Here is a 13,465-nt window from a genome sequence, read left to right as displayed (position 1 = left end):
ACTTGCAAGAATTGCAGTAACACAAATACTAATGATTGATGATTTTGGCTTCCCCAAAATGTTGCCTCCTCACTCTTTCAGCTTTTAGACAGTTAAAGGGCCAAATCCTAAATGCAGTATTTGCACCCTGCAAGGCCTGTACACTGCTGGGCTGGTCCTTCCGTTGCTAATCTTAAACAAATATTTTATGAGTATGTTTTGCAGTGAACTAGCTCTGCTAAAAATCCCATTTCCCTGACCAGTCTGAGCCGGAGATAGGCAAACTGCAATGCAAAGCACATATGTATTAAATAATGTATTTCAAGTAATTGAAATTATGTTTCTGTATATCTGCTTCAGCACACTGCACAGATTTGATATATTGATCCTGACACAAGAAGCCTGATTTTCCTGTCATTTACGCAAGCATTTTGTCAGAGCAGTTATTCCCAAGTTACACATTTTGCAAAAGAGCCTGAAACAATGTCAACTTTGCTTAGTTCAGATTAATTCCAAATTCTAAAAAGTAGAGTTAATGTTATTGTCACTGTGATGGTCTAAAAGTCTAGGGCAGGAGGTTATTTACATAAACGCCAGTGTATTATTTTCCATTCATACTAGCTGGTCTCATAAAAGGTATTATCTCTTCTTACAAATGTTGCCTTTAGCTCCAGAATTGCATTTTTCTTTTCTTTAAGGCAGAGTCCACATTTGACTATATTTTCCTTAAATCTGTTTAAATAGGTCTCTCTCAGTTCAGAACAGTTAAAGAACAGTTCTCTTTTTTATTATAAGAGGTTAAACCATTCTTGTCTCGGTTGTCCTGAGCATTTATTAAAAGGCATTATTTTACATATGTATCATTTATTCTTCATAAATGCACTGAATAATTATTGATTCTGCAGAATTGTAATGCAGTGAAGTAATTTCTTTCTTCTTAGAGTTTGCAAAATACAAATTAAATTTTACACGGTGTAAAAATAGAGAGAGATAATTGCTTGCATATTGCAGTAAAGGTTGGGATGGCCTCCAGTCTCTCTAAAGGTGTGCCTTCCAACAGAAACAATAGTAATACACTGTCCAACACTTCACGTAATAAAGCAGCCCTGACTTCTTCTCTTAAGCAAGGCAATTTGTAGCTCATGTGTGTTGGTGACTCCTGTTTTCATGAAGTGAACCTAAGGTTCCATGTTTCTCACCAATAACATTAAACTGCCTGATGCCAAACTACAAGTTTTTACTGCCCTTTGTTTTTGCAAGCCAAAGAGATGACACGTTAAATAGTAGCACCCACTGTTCATATTTCAAGGACATTTTTCTATTTTCTAGACTAGGGAGAAACACTGAAATTTTTCAACTCAAGATACACTTCAAAAAAGTATTTTTAGGTCTTCATACATTTCAGTTTTACTCCTTTCAGATTGTACCCAGCTTTTTATTTTCTCTGCAGATTTCATGTATCTTCAGAATTTTAATAGCTGCATTTTGCCAAGGAATATATACCCAGTTTCCTTGGAAATCTATGGGAATTGCATTTAGGTATCAGAGAACAGATTCTGGCCTTGAGAACCAAATGGCATTCTTCAGAAAAGCACTGAAGAATTTATTAACTCTGCAGGACTCTTAGTCAGTGAAATAAGTACATTTTTCCTTCCACTGACTGCAAAAGTCGAATCAAGTTTCATGCAGTGTAAGGAATCAGGGTGCTCTTGCTGCACAGAAAGGCTATTCTAACATGTGAAAAAGCTTAGTAAAAAAAAGTTTTGTGCATGGATGGCAGGGGAAGGTAGTTCAGACTTTACACCCCAGTAGTCTTCATGGCCATTGCACATCTGTTCAGACAAATCTGCTGTAGTTGTGCTATGCATACACAGTGGTGGTCCGCAGGACAACTGCTTTGTACATAGCCTTCACCTGGGAGCTATACACGTTCTGTGACATTCAATCTGCTACAGCCTTTCCTTATTTCGAAGATGTGTCTTTCTGCACGTAAAGATGCAAAAATGTACATTCCACTCCCCATCAGCTTGCTGATTGCCATCATAAAACATGCTATGGGACATGCAGGCACAACAGAGATAGCCCTGAGCTCAGCAGCACTGGGGGCAGGTGCTTCCCTCCGCTGAGCAAAAGGTAGTCGGCCAGATGGAAGTACCCATTTTGTCTCACATGGGGAGGCTGAACCTCTCTGAGTATCAGATATGTGTCCTGTGCCTGCCCGAGCAGCCAGGATCTACCACAGTGGGTGGGATCACTGAGACCAGGAGATAGTACAAGTGATGCAACCGTCATATACCTTGAGGCTTTTGCAGTAAAATCTGAACAATAATGATAGGAGAACCAAGGCAGATCAAGGAACCGATCTGGGCTGAATTGAACTTTTTTCTCCCTCCTGGGTTAATTTTAACCTGGATCTGTCTGTGGATCAGATTCGCTGTGAGGCTGCACAAACATTTCTGTTGGCACAGGGAAGTGGCAGGAAGGAGCAGGCACCTGGGAGAGACAGAAAAGGCAACAAAGGGTTTTGGCAGAGCCGTTGGCTCTTGACAACTCAAAGTGCTCATGGAACTATCATGTAATGTGGAGCTGTTACACACCAAGAGATCGGCTGAACATAGGAATTTAAAAATACTCCATGACATCATGTACTTGTCCCTCTCACAGAAAGACAACAGTTTTTTCTGTCTTGCGGTACTGGAAATGCCGATGTGTAGAAGTCCAGCTGTTGGCAATGTCTGATGGTACCAAGCAGAAGGGGGATTTCTAGAGTATTTGATGCTAGACTAGCAGTCGCTCACTGACGTTCCCAGGAGCAGCATTTCTGTAGAGGACATCAGCAGAAATCCTGCCTGTGAGAGCGCTAGCATCCTAAAAATGCCATTACAGTGTGTGAACACTAAAGAATGAAAGTGGGCAGAGGTGTTCCACACTGATAAAAGCAGAGGGGTTGTTTTCTAGCCAGTCATTCCACTAGCTAATAAAAATAGCTTAAAAACTATTTTTTTTTAATTCTCCGCACACCAGGCTGCCTGCTATGTGTGCCCTTGTTATTTATACTCGCCATAAGTTTCAATAGCAGCTTTACAGATTCTTTTATGCTTGTCTTAGATCTGGTATTGTAAATCAGAAAGCTTTGCCATCCTAAACATTGCCTGGTAAGAACTCCTCTGCATTCTCTTTTTACCCTAGGAAAAAAGGGAAGTGGAAAATACAGTTAATGCAATAATTTGGCACAAATAAATAAAGGCTTTTACAATATTTACATTGAATTTTAGTTTAATTCCAGTCCAATTCCTCTAGACTGGCCAAAAAGAGAAAATTTTCTCTCTAACTAGCAAATGGTGTGTGCCAGTTTTTTAATTTTTCTTTTAGCTTGCCTTGAACCATAATTGTGCTGGATACTGGGTGTGGGATAGGTTGCGAACAGAACTTGCAATTTTCTGCAAAACATCTTGGGAAAATAGTCTAAATACTCTTCCGTAAAAAAAAAAAAAAACCACACAAAAACCGAAACAAAACAAAAAAACAAACAACAAAAAACCCCCACCCAAACCAAAATGAAAAAAAAAAACGAGTTAGCAACTTACTCTAAGGAAGGAGAAATGCCATTTAAAGAGAAAATTAGCTGTGGTTTCTACCATCCAAATAGAACAACCTCAGGCGAGTTGAGACAGGCAGGTCAGGAATACTTTTGTTATACTATTAGTCTGTAGTTGCTACAAACAACAACTCACCTGTGTCATGCACAAGTGGGTGAGGCTCCTGTTCGTCTTGGAAAGCAGACCAGGATGGGCTGAGGTAGGCTCATGATTTCCCCACTGAGGCCCAACACAGTAAGACAGGAGCCAAAACATGTCCAAAAGGCAGCGCTTTAATGCTTTGTGTCTTCCATCATCGGGTATTGCAGCAACTCCCAAAGATATCTCTCTGCTCTAATGGAGATAAGTGCTTCAGGAAACAAACACAAAATCTGCTTTAAATTTTCATTTCACTCTTTTCTGCTGAAGGGTTGGGTTTTTTATTCTGACCAGTAGCTTGTTGAGGATGTGTCCACCATCCAGCGTTGCTCTCCAGCAGCCAATCAATACCGAACTAACATAATGTGGTACGTGGCTCCACTTACTGGACCTCTTACTTTAAACTGGTTTGTGAGGTGAGGGTCTTTGCTGCAGCCTCATCTGAGCGTAACTCATCTGATGGTACTGCTGGCAGCTCAGACGAGTCCTCTTGCTCACACAAGACCTTGCTGAAGCAGTAGAGCCAGTCCAGGGACAGGTGAACCTGCGCTGAGGTCTTGGAGGAAGGCACGGAGCAGGACTGTACACCAGCTTCTAACTGTTCTCTTAAGCAACTCACTGTCAGCAAATGGTTACTGCTTAGGAAGAAGCCGTATATATAGTGGAATTGGTCCTGTGCCCAGGAAACCAGGGGAACTGGACAATGTAGGAGTCTGTTCTGAGGTATCTGAGAGGCAAAGTTAGACTGGAGGTTCAAGGGGCACATGTGTTCTGCAGGTCTGTTCTGCTCCCGAGAGTGGGTGAAACTCTCCTAGATTATACCTATGCAAGTATTTTGGGGGCAGCTCTAAGTTCCCTTGAAACAGATTGAAGCACATGAAAGCAAGTGTATGTATGTATCTTATTCTGCAGTCTGCTCTACAGCCATCCGCCTCGCGCTGTTTATTTGATGATCTTTTTAAGATACTTTTGGGGATAAGTCTCCAAGCAACTTCTCTTTTTTTCGTAGGCTTTTCCTTCTTTATAGGATGCAGAGAAAAAAAAAAGATAGGTTGTAAATTAGGAAAGAAAGTTAGGCTAGTGTCAGTAGGGGACTTCTGATGTTTGGGAGATGGGTGAGTTGTGCAGTACGTAATGGTGAGGTCCATCTCAGCAGAGCAGACAGGTCTGGCTGTGGTCTTTAAGGCTTTACAGTAGAGTTGCTGGGGCAGGATGCTGCTTGGTCACGGCAACTCTTCTAAGTTGCCATAAACCCATCCCGTGCTGACGTCTACAGCAGAGGGATCAGGAATGATATATTCTAACATTTGCTGAACATATGCCTACATTGCAGTTCAATGTGGAGTTTGTGCTGGACTGTCTATATTTCTTCTTAATTTGTTTGTTTTAGCTAGTTGAGAATGTTCTTTTTTTACCTACCACTGTGCTGAACTGAGGAGCCAAAAACCTCTCCTTGGAGTTGTGCTCCCTTGCGCCAGGAGGGAATATGACTCTATTTATTTATTTATTTTTAATTTATTTGATCTGTTTTAATACCCAATAAAGTTGTTGTTTTTTCCAACTGGCACAACAAGGCTCTGGCTATTTTTAAAGAATGTGGTTCATTTGATTTAATCTAATGAATGTTTAGTGCTGTTGAAAATAGCTGGAGCCAGAGCCAAGAATAATGTACTGAAATGTGCTGGTTGAGCAAGGACTGCTTCACTTTGCCAATCTGCTTTCCCTCCAATTGTTCAGATTTACCTGGTTTTGCGAGTAGCATTTGCAGGCAAGACATATTGATTGAGGTGCTTCTTAATACCAAATCTAAAGGCCAATAATGTCAGAGCCATATTTTGCCACACTCATTTCAAGACACATCAAACAATAACAACTCTTGTTCAGTGTAGGATGTATAATCTCTGTTTCAGACCACTTTAAAGGTAACATGAAATGCTAATATCCTTTTATTGCACAGAGGAAAATTGAGGCATGAAATGGTCATTTTTTCCCTTAAAGTCCTCAGAAAGCAAGTGGGAGAATCAGTAATGAAACTAGTCAGCTAGCTTCTACTGGGCTCCTTAAGCTGCCGTGTAACTCCTGATTTCTCCATGAACTGAAACAAGACCATAATCAGAAAAACAGTTCAGCTAAGTCTTTGCTCCTGGTGTTTCTCACTGACTGGTTCTCGGCACGTCCGTGTTTAGTGTCCTGCCCGCACCGTCTGAATTGCTCTGCAGAGGTACTTAACTCTCCCTATTAACAAAGCTTAAATTTCATGCATGTCCTTGCACTATCTGAATATGTCTCTGCAAGTCATATCACATATTTAAATGATGTATTTAAAACGGCACGAATCCATCTTCCTTTTGCCATCCGTGAGTTATTTCTGTTAGATAGTTGGTTTCTTATTCCTTCCTAAGAAATGAGTAGCTAATACTTAAGCTTCATTGGATTAAAAAAATAAATCAGCCATAATACATCTTACTCCGTGATAGTGGTGCCCATAGGGATGGATTTTCTGCAGAGATCACTTTACACCCTAAAGCACAATGTAGGATTGACTTGCATAAGTAATGAACAGATGCTCCTGACGGCTATTACATTATTCATCTCTCTATATATGTGATGGGGGGAAGGAAACAGCACCTGTTACTATGGCAGAAATGTTGTCGCTGCTGTTCTGCATGACAGATCTCCAGGGCAATCTGGGCCAGTCGTATTTCACTGCATTTCTGTTGACCCAAATGAAGCCATGCCAGTTTACATCCAGTAGTTATTTTGTCCTGTGTTTCCCTCAGAGAGGTCCCTCGGTTTATAACCTAAGAAAATGAAACAGCTGCTGCAGGTATGAGGGAGCACTGGCGACAGTGTAAAAATTGATGTGTTCTGTCTTTCACCCCAAAATCTGCACAAGAGGACTGGGTAAAAGTATTAGAACTTATTTCCTCTCTACAGCAAAAGTAATTTCTACAGACTCTCTCAGATTTCATATGAAAGCAACTGATGTGCCTGGGGACTTTCTGAAGGTGTATTTAAGAGCAGACAGAACTAATTTCCTTGTCATCCCGACATTAGACTGAGCTTACTTCCCTTCCATCATCTGCACAGGGCAGCACACTTGGCCTGTGGTGCAGGCACACGGCTAATAGCCTTAGCTTCGGATGCAGCAAGTCAGGACCCTAAAATTTTATCAGCCACTCCATTGCAGATAACAGCGATTGTGTTTGGAGCGTGGTGCCAGGAGATGTTTCCTCGAAGAATTCCTGTGACTCAGGCATAGGTTAGAGCAAGGGCAGGAATGTTTTCTTTGCCAGGGGACACTCAGGTTATTCAGGGACCACAGAGTGACACATTAATGCACCCTGTCCAATAATAACATGAAAAATATAATGCGAACATAGGGAGTGAGGTTAAGGATCCTTCCTAGTCCCAGGCAAGCGCCTCCTCACCCCTCACCTAGGGCACGTGGACTGTGCAGATTTCCCCCCTCCCCGTGTGATCTCTGCAACACTTCTGTTTCCCAAAGGCTGAGCTCCCTACTTGAAGCTGAAGGCTCAACCCAGTTGGCAGCATAGTTCCCACTGGTGCTGGTGACAGAAGCCTTCCTCAGCCAGGGCTGAAGCTGAGCTAGGCTGTGCCCACAGCATGTCTCCTCTTCTGCTTTATAGGAGCTAATTGATATGATGTGATTATTAAGAATATGTCTTTCAGTTTTATCTTATTTTGTGAAATATTTATTGCATGTATAATTCATCACTGAGTATGCATAGATATAGGTATTTTTAAAGAGTAGCTTTTTAGATATAACCCTCACAATATTGCTAGAACTGTGGATTGCGGGGGGGCAGGGGAGGAAGCCTGCTTCCCCCCACAATAATGACTTCAATTCTGTTTCAATTAAGCAAAGTTTTTCAGAGCTGAGATTGCACCTTAATTATGTTTTAAAGTTTGGCTGCAATTACAAGAGCTGCAAACGTGCCTCAAAACCCTCCCGAGAGTCTCAAACTTCACTGCGCGAGCACCGTTTTGAAACTTCACCCCCGAGCACTGTTGTATTGCTGTGCCTTCGGCGTAACACGCACCGCGTTTCGCAGCCGCTCTCTCTCGGCCGGTGGCTCAGGCGCTCCTCGGGCGGGACCGGCCAAGCCCCGCTCCGCTCCCCGCGGCGCGGCCGGGGCCGCTCCCCGCGATGCCAGGTGCGGCCGCTAGATGTCACCGCCAGCCCCTCCCACCGTCCCGGCCGGGGGCCGCACCGTCCGCGGCCCGGGCGGCGGCCGCCGAGACGGGGCCTGGTAGCGGCCAGCTCGTCTGAGAGTCGCGGGAATTTAGGGTGAAATGCTACTTTTGGGATGTTTCGTAGTTTCTCAAATGAGGAGTCTTAAAGATTTTCTTAGGATGGCTTTTAAAACCTACTAAGAGCAGGACTCCGCATATAGGGACTGTTCATGCCTGCTGGGGTTAAACCACGACACTGCCTCAGAGCCCGTATCGCCCATCCAGGCAGACGCCACGTGTCCAGCGATATGCCAGTGAAGAGCATGTTCATCTTGCCCCTTTCTTCTGTTTGCACGAAGCAGGCTGAGTTTAGCTGGGAGGCAGCCAACCCGTAGGGCAGAAGGTGGATGTGGTATGAGAGAGTGGATTAGAAAAGAGAGATGTGGTGTGAAGCAGAAAGCAGAGGAGAAGCGAAGAGCTGCCTTCTCAAAGGAGCCCTGCTACAAGTTTCCTGAATCACTCAGAGGCCCTGCACTGGTGCCTTCTTACTGCCTGGCACTTCAGGTAGCCAAAACAGACACCTGAAGAGCTGCCGTGGTAGGGACAAACGGTCTATAGGGAAAGGGAGAGGTGCAGAAGGGTGGGGGTGTCCTAGCTGGCTCCCAGTCCACCTCTTCTTTCTCCGGCTGTGGCTGTGGTTTCTGCTTCCAGTGAGACGTATTATCTCCCTGCTACAGGCACAAGAGCCCTGAGTGCACCCCTGAGACATTCCCTTGCATCTCCCAGATAGGCAAAGACCCAAGTCAAAGAAAAACACAACACACAGCAAAGTGGAAACAGAGTTAAGGTTCCCTTCATTCTTATGTATTGAAAAGCACCTTGGTGCTTAAGGGCATTAGCAGGAAAATTTTGTGTGCTCTAGGCTTGTTATAAGGTTGCCAGTCCTTCCAGTGAGGCTGTAGTCGAAGAACAGTTCCTACAGCACAGCCAGAAGTGAAGCAGGAAGGTTTCATATTTGTCATTGTGGTGGAGTCTCTCAGGGAGGGCCTGTGGCACTCTCCTGGCACCAGGTACTGGGGTCCTTCTGCCAGGGTGGCTCTAGGGTCTGCAGGATCCCATCTGGCAGCTACATGAAATCACCCAGCGCAGGCTTTCCCCTGGCCAACAGCACCCAGTACGTAGGTGCAACGCAAGGTGGGTTTGTGAACACTGTGCTGAAGCCGCAGCCCTCACCTCCTGTCCAGAAACAGCCCTTGGCCCCACAGGAGTGTCACTTACTCCAAAGCCATTACACAGCAAACCAAAAGCCTCCGTCCAGATCACCAGTCTGTGGCATCAGTACAACCATGCCTGCTCAGGCTGAAGTCCTGCCACACAGAGGCACAAAGCACAGCACATCCCCTCTCTGCAGTTCCCTCTCAATATGTATTTATGCCTGGGAGAAGCAGCTTGTTGGGTTTGTTCAGCTTTCGATGCAAGCGTGCAAAACTATGATCCTGCTGCTCTGGAATCCTGCCCGACCTCTCCTACCAGCCGCCTCCAGCAAGGTTCAGGATGTTTTTGGCACCTCCAGTTTTCCATGCTTTAGGTGGGAAATCCTAACACAACAGGCTGGCACCTTCCGAAGCAAGCTGTGCTTCTGGATCTCAGGCAAGGTCTTGGTCCGTGTGTCAGAAGGGTAAGCATTTACCCTAGAGTGCTTCAGGCAGGTCTCCTACTGCAGAAAACAGACAGGCAGAGCAGTTGGGATCACAACAGGCTGGTTAGTATTTTCAACCAGTTGTAAAAAGTTTTAGCTGTCAGATGCTTAAGCTATGGAATGGCACTGGGAAAAAAAAAGTTGTGACGTTTAAAAAAACCCACAGCAATACAAATTTTGCCTTTTAAAGACTTTGGAGGAGCCCCTCTCCACAACATATCAGAGCTTTAGCAAACTTCCTCCCAGGCAGTTTTTCTTTCTCGCTAGCGACTTCTGATGCCGCCCGCACGGCCGCGGCCGCCTGCCTGAGCGTAGATACCTCATTTTTCCCCCCTGAAAACTCGTTTTCCTTCCAGACACAGGCGGGAGCCCCGTCTCGCCGCAGGGCCCCTCCCTCCCTACCGCTTCGGCCGGCCGCGGGTGCTGCGCGGCCGCGCAGGGCGCTCCGCCCGCCGCCGCCCCGTTGCATAAGGCGGTGCGGTGGCCGCGGGCCGCGCTCCGCCCCGCTCCGCCCCGGAGGTGCGCGGCGGGCACGGCGGGGACAGCGGCTGGTGGGCGCCGCGGCCGCGAGCGGCTCGGCCGCTTATCACGGCTATTTTTAAATATCTTTCTGGCTTTAGGGCTTTTTTTTTTTTTATTGTGATTTGTTGTTTTTCCCAAGCGGGCCGGTGGCTCCTTGCCATGAGCAGCCCGAAGGCAGCATGAAAGCGGGCAGGCGCGGCTATCCCGCCCGCTCCGGTGTAGGATGGCTCTTGGCGAAGTGCTGCTGCTGCTGCTCCTGCAAAGGTCGGTGGGGTCCGGGGAGTGGGGAGCGGTCCCCCGGGGGGCTGAGGCAGGCGCCGGGGGCCGGCAGCTCAGCGGTGCTCTCGGCAGGGCAGCATCCCCCCGCCGCCCGCCCGCTCCGCCCCGGGGACGAGCGGCGGGAAGGGGCAGGTGAAGGCGGAGAGCAGCCGGGCTCGGCGCCCCGCAGCCCTCTCGGCAGCGCGGCTGCGGCCGGGACCCCCTGGCGCGGCCGGAGCCCCCTCGGCAGGGAGCCGCGGGGCCGCTGCCCGGAGGGGCGGATGAGCCGGCTACGGGCATCGGGAGGGAGAGGGCTAAAGTTGACAGGATACATTTTATCGTTGCTGGTAGAAAACACCCTGGGACTGTAAGGTCAATAGGGCGGGGAGAAATATTTGCTTAAATGAGATTTCTTTTTTTTTTTTTTTTTCCCTTTCTAGTCTTTCTTGGGCTTGGATAGGAGCAAAATGCTTTGAGAACATCTGTTTCTCACAGTTCACAAATCTCTGAATGGTGATGTGGGAAGGTCTGGCTGAGCTGAAACGCTAAAAGAGATGTGGGAAAGCCACGGCAGCTAGAGCGCCGTGTAAAAATAAAATAAAAATCTGGCTTTTACAAGGAACAGTGCAGCTCAGATGCATTGACTGAAGATTTCCCAGCCTGCAGTCTTTATGCTGTGATATGGCTCTTGAACTTGTTCTGGGTAATGTGAGTTTTCTGAAGATGTGTGTGTGGTATTTCAGTGTTTCCTGTTCTCTGAATGGCCAAGCAAAAATGTCCCAAACAAAACTTGCCTTTTCTTTTCTTTTGCATCCTTTTTTTAAAACTAAAGCTTTCAAAAGCAGTTTTTTTGGTAATCATGGAACCCATTTATACATCCCCAGATAAAGATGACTTTGAGGACGGGTGGGTTTACTAATTTCTCGAGGCACACATTTGCAGTGCAGGAGCTCTGTTTCCCCGGTTATTGAACTAGAGTCACGCTTATGTGGTGACAGCAGCAAACTGGTTGGTGATGGAGTCTGCCATGATTTCATAAGACGTCGATCTTTTGCAGCCTGGGGAGAATACACTACTTCATGCCAAAGAAGTGACTCTTGAGGTCAATGCACAAAACCCCGCCGTTTTGCAGCCTTTAAGAAGGAACATGTAACCTGATTGTAGGGGTAGGGCTGCTAACAGAAAGGTTGTGGTACGAAGTTACTGTGAAAGCCAAGTCTCTCGGACAGCCTGTGCTTTAATGTGTTGGCCCCTGCAGCAGATTGGAGCAGTATTCAGGCTCTCTGACATGGCTCTGGTCTTTAAAATGTTGATTCTAACAGATTAAAATCTCCCTGCTGCCTGTCCTGCCTGCAAAGGTCTTCAGAAGGGGGAAGGGGAAACAGCTGGCTCTTCTCTCTCCTTTTGAAATGTTAACTGTGTTTGTAATTCTAGTTTACCGGGTTAGTAACAAAAGGTGTTTTGTGATACCGATTGCTTTATTTCTTTCTTGTCCTTGGTAACTTTGGGTAAAAAGTTGTAAAAGGCTATCTGTTATGCTGTATTTATTAAAGAAAACCAGAGGTAGTCAGATGGTGGAAATACTCCCTGAATATAAGCAGGTACCAAACCTGACATTTGATGAGGGATTTGGGTGCCCCCGACTACAGCATCAGTGTGCTGTTGGCAGCTTCTGCCATTAAGCTTGGAGATGCTTTAATATGGCAACCAGACCTTTGAAGCTCTAACTTCATGTATTCTGCATTGTCAGTGATCATCTTTGCTTCTGGGGGGACACTGTTCGTCCCAGGGCTTCTCACCGATCTCAGACTTGCAGTGCAAATAGGTGACTGTAGTTTGTATTTAAGATGGATGTGAAGCACCTTGGAGCTGTTCTCACTGCTGCCCCATAAATGACCTTCCCTTTGGAAATGCGGCTCTGCTTTTTCCTGGTGACAGATGCCTGATGTATGTTGATCTTTTGCAACAACTGAGTGGGTTTTGTTGGGCCAATAACAACTGTCTGGTGAGAGAAATTGAGAAGATGAGCCTGCAGTCTATGCTCTAACAGAGGTTGTGTCGGTACAAGATGCGTCAGTGCTTTTCGTGCCGTGGAGCTTGGAAGTGATGTGGATGCTTGATCTCCTAAATAGCAACAATAATGCAGAGCTGAAAAAACCCAAACCCTGGTCCCCAGTGTATCATGAAATATGTAAATTTTGTGTAGCTGGGCATTTCTCTGAAGGATTTTGACAGATAACTCAAACTATTCTTTTGCATCAATCTTATCCTGTCGATTGCAGCAGTAGGGACCTTGATACTGCTTTTTCGTTTGTTTCTCTTGGTGAGTTTCTGATCTTGTCAGCTTTGCCCATGTACAAAGCTATTGGGAACCATCCAGAGAAAGCAACTGAGACTTAGTACCATTTGCAGTTTTGCTCTGAACCCGATAGTCCCCTGCATGAACTAAATAAGGATTACTTGTCTGTTCTGAAGTATGGAGAGATATGAATCCTAATATAGGAGTGCCTCAGAGCAAGAGTCTGTCTCTTGCTTTCAGCCATAAAAAGGGGTAGTTAAGAGCAGTAGACTTGCAGAGCCTTCAGGCCAATGGCCTTAATCAGCCAAGAGTGGGCCAGCATCTCCTAAATGCATAAATGCAAAGCGACCTAGTGTAATGGGATGCTTCTTAGTGCTGTAAAACTGGCCCTGAAAGCAGACTGATAAGAGGGTTCAAATTCTGATAGTCTTCTGATAACTAGAAAGTCATTGAACTCTCCTTAGAAATCAGTCCATGATTTGCAATTGAATATACCTTATTTTCTCTTAACATGGAGTCCATCTCCTCAGTTATCTATGTGGTTCAGATTAGAGACTCCTTTAAAAGGGTCCTGATGAGGGAAAGCAAAGAAATTAGAGGGATTCCTGCTTTGTGAAATGTCTTTTCTAAAGCAAATGGTCAGCTGCATGCCTTGAATGTGACAAGGTCAAAACTTTGTTGCCTTTAAACACAGAGCGAAGTCCAGGGGGTGAGTGCCATTACTCTGCGCTACCTTCAGCGCAGAGTTCTGAAGCTCAGCTGTGGGTGCATGGA

The 13,465-nt window shown here is 45.7% G+C and overlaps 1 protein-coding gene across 2 annotated transcripts in view; it reads left to right on the top strand.

Moving 5' to 3' along the window:
* KALRN (kalirin RhoGEF kinase) overlaps positions 1–13,465 on the top strand; it is a 524,417-nt gene that overhangs the window by 436,969 nt on the left and 73,983 nt on the right. Inside the window, exon 1 of one of the 2 annotated variants that reach the window (XM_075152843.1) lies at positions 10,123–10,398. The exons of the other annotated variant lie outside the window; for it this stretch is intronic. Within the exon in view, the coding sequence (XP_075008944.1) occupies positions 10,314–10,398 (85 nt within the window). The 5' untranslated portion in view covers positions 10,123–10,313. Of the gene's footprint in view, positions 1–10,122; positions 10,399–13,465 lie in introns of those variants that run through there. 2 annotated transcript variants of the gene reach the window in all.

Source organism: Calonectris borealis, chromosome 6 (genome assembly GCF_964195595.1).
Source record: "Calonectris borealis chromosome 6, bCalBor7.hap1.2, whole genome shotgun sequence".
Classification (NCBI taxonomy): Eukaryota; Metazoa; Chordata; class Aves; order Procellariiformes; family Procellariidae; genus Calonectris; species Calonectris borealis.
The sequence above is the reverse complement of the archived record's forward strand: the minus strand, read 5'-3'. Positions and strand labels throughout refer to the sequence as shown.